General features: G+C 38.6%; 1 protein-coding gene across 2 annotated transcripts; it reads right to left on the reverse strand.

The window, feature by feature from the left end:
- Positions 1-4,528: 4,528 nt before the first annotated feature.
- LOC125779146 (putative nuclease HARBI1) lies at positions 4,529-5,916 on the reverse strand. 2 transcript variants are annotated; one of them, XM_049459787.1, is made up of 4 exons: positions 5,789-5,916; positions 5,300-5,732; positions 5,095-5,239; positions 4,529-5,032 (listed from the first exon to the last, which is right to left on the reverse strand). In XM_049459787.1, exons 1-4 carry the CDS (start codon positions 5,914-5,916, stop codon positions 4,740-4,742), a joined length of 999 nt encoding a protein of 332 aa, XP_049315744.1. In that variant the 3' UTR covers positions 4,529-4,739. The 2 variants fall into 2 exon arrangements, with proteins under 2 accessions (XP_049315744.1, XP_049315743.1); XM_049459786.1 differs by having other exon boundaries at positions 4,533-5,032; positions 5,297-5,732.
- Positions 5,917-6,355: the final 439 nt, after the last annotated feature.

The following is a 6,355-nucleotide window of genomic DNA, read 5'->3' on the forward strand; positions in this document are numbered from 1 at the left end:
TATTGAGAGGGTATCACCACGAAATAGACTGCTGGAGAGTAGCACGCACCAGTTAGAAGATGTCAACCAAACATACAATCAGCAAGAACGATTGAGAAGAAGGGAAGTTCACAATCAGCAACAACGATCGAGAAGAAAGGAAGTTCGTGCTCGCCAAAGTTGTGAAGTAAGATCACAACATGCGATTATTCGACGACAACAGCGGCAACATCTTTCTTTTGTGAACTTTGAACGGGCAGGTTTTCGATATGATCCAAACATTCAATATAGCGCATCTGTTCAAATCGGTCAGATGTCAGTAGTTTGTCAATATTGCAATGCAGTCAAATTTAAAAATGAACCGTTGCCAGAAATATCAGTTGTTGTTGTTGGAGAAAATTTGCAGTCGCGTGATATTGTTATCAAACGTAGAAATCAAAACGCACTAAAACGGATAAGTGAGACACATCGGTCTTACGACACAATGCAATATCCGCTCATGTTCTGCCGTAGAGAAGACGGATATCACTTAGGATATAAGATGATAAATCTGGTGAATGGTTAGTAAAAAAAAATTTTTGTTTGCTACTTCATATAGGTAATTTAAGCTTTTAGGTGTCGAGACAAATAAAGAAGTCAGTTCAATGAAGTTTTACGCATATCGAATGATGATTCGCCAAACCTATGACAACCATTTACTGAGATATGGACGGTTATTTCAACAGTATGCAGTTGACATATATGTTAAAGTTGAGACAGAACGACTTAATTACATGCAATACAATCAGTCGAAGTTGCGATCTGAAGAGTATATTCACTTAAGAGATGCAATGAATGGTGATGCGGATATTACAGATATTGGTCGATTCTATATTTTGCCATCGACATACATTGGCAGTCCTAGACACATGCATGAGTACTCCCAGGACGCGATGACTTACGTGCGCAATTATGGGCGGCCGGATTTGTTTGTTACATTTACTTGCAATCCAAAATGGCCAGACATTACGAATCTATTGCATCCCGGTCAATCACCAAGCGATCGCCACGACGTTACAGCACGCGTGTTTAAACAAAACTCAGATGTTTGATGGACTTTCTTACGAAACAACGTGTATATGGCACTGTTCGATGCTGGATGTACTCAGTGGAATGGCAGAAGAGAGGTTTGCCCCACGCACAAATTCTTCTTTGGATGGTGGAAAAAATTACACCTGACCAAATTGATGACATCATTTCCGTCGAAATTCCTGATGTTGAAATAGATCCAGAGTTGCACGAAGTGGTGATGGCCAATATGGTTCATGGACCATATTCTTCGGTGTGTATGTCGGACAGTAAATGCAAAAAACGCTATCCCGGTGCTTTTATTTCGGAAACTCAAACTGGAAACGACGGATACCCTCTCTATCGGCGTCGCTCACCCGCTGACAATGGCAGAACATTCATCACTCAATTGAAAGGAAAGAATTTCGTGGTTGATAACACATGGATCGTTCCATATTCGCCAATTTTGTGTTACGTACTATTTTTGGTTTATGGAAATGGCAGTTTTATGAAACAAACACAAATTAAATTAAACGTCAATTTTGCTTTGCAATCGAACACGCAAAATTTAGAGGGCAATAAAAATGCGCCTTGCTTTACTGATATATTGATATATTTTGTTTTAAAAAGTGAGTTATTTAGTGAAACTGATTTAGCGTGTTGGCGAATACCGATTTATGTACATTGGAATTTATCATTCAATTGGTCTGCTTCCTTAGTTGAATTCATTCATTTTTGGAGTTTTCAAAGGTAAGTTATTGGTCCGTAAAACCTTATATGAACTTTATGCAAATGAATGATCATTTCCAATTAGATATTTGTTACGATGTCAAGAATCAGTACGTATGGTAACACTTCTCGGAGTTCCCAGGCCGCAAGGAGAACACGAAATAGCAGAGCACGTCAAAGGGAAAGTGTTATTGAGAGGGTATCACCACAAAATAGACTGCTGGAGAGTAGCACGCACCAGTTAGAAGATGTCAACCAAACATACAATCAGCAAGAACGATTGAGAAGAAGGGAAGTTCACAATCAGCAACAACGATCGAGAAGAAAGGAAGTTCGTGCTCGCCAAAGTGATGAAGTAAGATCACAACATGCGATTATTCGACGACAACAGCGGCAACATCTTTCTTTTGTGAACTTTGAACGGGCAGGTTTTCGATATGATCCAAACATTCAATATAGCGCATCTGTTCAAATCGGTCAGATATCAGTAGTTTGTCAATATTGCAATGCAGTCAAATTTAAAAATGAACCGTTGCCAGAATTGCTTCCACCACCACAGCCATTGTTCCAGGTGCTTTACGGTGAATCTCCTCACTCGGGCCATTTCTTAAAGCAAATTGTAAATGAACAAAACTACAATCCAACGTTTAAGGTATTTTTGCCAAACAATATTCGACAGAAACTACAGAGCTCTCCTACAATTATACACGTTCATGGGCAAATGTTTCATCTCGCTGGATCGCTGTTGCCGCATCCAGATCAAGAACACAAATATCTCCAAATTTACTTTCTGGGAGATTCACATGATGAAGTAAATCAGCGTTGTGCTATCTTCAATACAACGAAAAGAGAAATAATCGAACAATTGCAGCAAATGTTACACGAACACAATGGCCTCATTAAACTGCTTACGATTTCGTTGGAACGTATGCCAACAGATGATCATAGTATAATCATACAAGCGGACAAAAGACCAACAGGGTCACATGAAAGACAATATAATGCACCTACAGTTAGCGAAATATCAGTTGTTGTTGTTGGAGAAAATTTGCAGTCGCGTGATATTGTTATCAAATGTAGAAATCAAAACGCACTAAAACGGATAAGTGAGACACATCGGTCTTACGACGCAATGCAATATCGGCTCATGTTCTGCCGTAGAGAAGACGGATATCACTTAGGATATAAGATGATAAATCCGGTGAATGGTTAGTAAAAAAAAATTTTGTTTGCTACTTCATATAGGTAATTTAAGCTTTTAGGTGTCGAGACAAATAAAGAAGTCAGTTCAATGAAGTTTTACGCATATCGAATGATGATTCGCCAAACCTATGACAACCATTTACTGAGATATGGACGGTTATTTCAACAGTATGCAGTTGACATGTATGTTAAAGTTGAGACAGAACGACTTAATTACATGCAATACAATCAGTCGAAGTTGCGATTTGAAGAGTATATTCACTTAAGAGATGCAATGAATGGTGATGCGGATATTACAGATATTGGTCGACTCTATATTTTACCATCGACATACATTGGCAGTCCTAGACACATGCATGAGTACTCCCTGGATGCGATGACTTACGTGCGCAATTATGGACGGCCGGATTTGTTTGTTACATTAACTTGCAATCCAAAATGGCCAGACATTATGAACCTATTGCATCCCGGTCAATCACCAAGCGATCGCCACGATGTTACAGCACGCGTGTTTAAACAAAAACTCAGATGTTTGATGGACTTTATTACGAAACAACGTGTATATGGCACTGTTCGATGCTGAATGTACTCATTGGAGTGGCAGAAGAGAGGTTTGCCCCACGCACACATTCTTCTTTGGATGGTGGAGAAAATTACACCTGACCAAATTGATGACATCATTTCCGTCGAAATTCCTGATGTTGAAATAGATCCAGAGTTGCACGAAGTGGTGATGGCCAATATGGTTCATGGGCCATGCGGAGAACATGATCCATCTTCGGTTTGTATGTCGGACAGTAAACGCAAAAAACGCTGTCCCCGTGCTTTTATTTCGGAAACTCAAACTGGAAACGACGGATACCCTCTCTATCGGCGTCGCTCACCCGCTGACAATGGCAGAACATTCATCACTCAATTGAAAGGAAAGAATTTCGTGGTTGATAACACATGGATCGTTCCATATTCGCCAATTTTGTCTAAGGCATTCAAAACACATATAAATGTTGAGTATTGCAGTTCAATAAAATCAATTAAGTATGGTTGCAGATATGTCACCAAAGAAATCGATATGGCGGTTATTGGCGTTGAACGAGATGAAATTAGCAAATTTCAAATGGGCAGATATGTGAACTGCAATGAAGCAATCTGGAGAATATTTTCATTTGCAATTCATGAACGGCATCCTACTGTTGTGCATCTGTCAGCTCATTTGGAGAATGGCCAGCGAGTTTATTTCAACGCAGAGAACATAGTACAGCGAACGGAAATACCACCAGCAACCACTTTAACAAGTTTCTTTGCAACTTGCGCCAGTGATCTGTTCGCGAGAACATTGCTTTACTCGGAGACGCCTCGGTATTATACATGGAATGCAACGTCTTTCCCCCGGCGCAACATAACCCTGGCGGTTCATTTTTAAATTTTACTGCATTGCAATATTGACAAACTACTGACATCTGACCGATTTGAACAGATGCGATATATTGAATGTTTGGATCATATCGAAAATCTGCCCGTTCAATGTTTTCAAAAGAAAGATTTGTAAAAATTTTGTTAAAGTATACACAATGAAATTAGGAAAAATCGTTCATATTCTATTAAAACCAATACCAGTGTAACTTTTGAAATGAAAAAAAATCTATTTTGGGCAGAACGAAGTTTGCCGGGTCAGCTAGTATAGAAATAAAATTTTATACACTTTACAAAGAAGAAAGTATGTTGTCACGAATACGATTTGCTGTTGAAGTAAATTCAGGGTCATTGGTTTGTTCCTCTTCCTCTTAACGGTTTTCATTATCAAATTCTATCGTATTCAAATCTTCTACTTTGTAGAAAATGCAAATATTGTGTAGTGCACAAACAACATTTATAATTTGACTCGCTTTTTGAGGCGAGTAATGCAGCTCTCGAGCTCCCAACAAACATCGAAAGCGGTTCTTTAAAACACCGATCGTTCGCTCTATAATGTTTCTAGTTTTTGAGTGCTTAATGTTATAATTACTTTGTCGGCTGCCTTGACTTACGGAACGATATGGAGTCATTAGCCAAGGTTGTAATGGGTATCCAGCATCGCCTTGAAAAAAAGCAAATAACTATTTTAAATTGTCTAAGAAACATACATATATACCCAAATACCTAACAGCCATGTGTTCATTTCACCTTCACAATATCGTCGTTCCATATAGCACCTAAGCTTGCTCAATCCCCATACATGGGCGTCGTGATTGCACCCAGGATACCTAGCGTCAATGCTTCTTATTCGTAATTTGTGATCGCACACCTAAAAAATAAATATTCAATTATGGAATTGATTTCATGAAATATGTACAATCCTCACCACCATAGCATTGATGCTATAAAATCCTTTCCTATTGTAATAAAGAAAAGGTTCATCGGATGGCTTGATTAGCTTTATGTGCGTACCATCAACGCACATGATAACACCTGGGAAACCAGCTTTCGTAAAAAAATTTTGTTTTGCTTCCTGCTTTTCTATTTCACTTTGCTCAAATTTTATCCACTGTGGGCATAGCTTTTGCTGCATTATTTCCAGAAAATTTGACAGCCACTTTGACACGGTTGACTGTGCCATTCCAACATTGTGATCTGCGCCAACTCCATGCTGGTAACTGCCTTCCGCAAAAAATCTTAAAGCGGATACTACAATGTTAAGCGGAGATAACGAGGACAAAGTACTTGCCGTCGTTTCTTCCGCAAACGCATCAAGGACATACTTGAATGCGTCCTTATTCAGACGAAAGTTTTTTTTGAATCTAAATGAGTAAACAAATTGTAAGAAAATTGTCTACTTTCACGTGAAATTACTTACAGTCCGTCATTCATCTGGAAGGGATCGCACATATCTCTTAATCTTCTTCTTTCAATTCTCACCCCAGCATTCTGAGATGCGCTGCTCTCCTCCTCAACCAGTAATATCGCCGCGGATAATGATTCCATATTTCCGTTTAATAAAAATAATAACGATATAAAAATTTTACTTTTATTTATTTTCTTTGAACAGCAGTAATTTTGTATTTTTGCTTTGTTATGTTCCAGTTTCACATATTTCAAAGCAAACAGCTGATTTCGAAAGAGTTATAGCTCCTCTTCTTCTTTCAATCCAATCGTAACGCATGATACCTAATTTCGACTCCGGCGGAGCGTAGAGCGGGAACGTAATCGAAATGCATGATAGGGGTGAATAACTCAGGGTCGTTTCGTCAATAAGTTCCAAATTCGCAACGAACTAGGCAAAGTCAAAATAATAAAATAACACAAATGGAAGTGGACCACATTGAAACTAATAATGGTGAAGAGGTAAATTTTCAATATCAGGCCGAGAATATAGTTTTCCGATAATCACAATAACAATAAATAACACAAGAATTAGGTTACT

Source organism: Bactrocera dorsalis, chromosome 6 (assembly GCF_023373825.1).
Source record: "Bactrocera dorsalis isolate Fly_Bdor chromosome 6, ASM2337382v1, whole genome shotgun sequence".
Classification (NCBI taxonomy): Eukaryota; Metazoa; Arthropoda; class Insecta; order Diptera; family Tephritidae; genus Bactrocera; species Bactrocera dorsalis.

Excerpts from the sequence above, each read along its gene's own strand:
- LOC125779146 (XM_049459786.1), bottom strand. The coding sequence starts at position 5,916 with ATGGAATCATTATCCGCGGCGATATTACTGGTTGAGGAGGAGAGCAGC. Across the intron at positions 5,240-5,296 it reads ATAGCATCAATGCTATGGTG|GTGTGCGATCACAAATTACG; the intron begins GTGAGGATTGTA and ends TTTATTTTTTAG. Across the intron at positions 5,033-5,094 it reads AATGAACACATGGCTGTTAG|GCGATGCTGGATACCCATTA; the intron begins GTATTTGGGTAT and ends CTTTTTTTCAAG.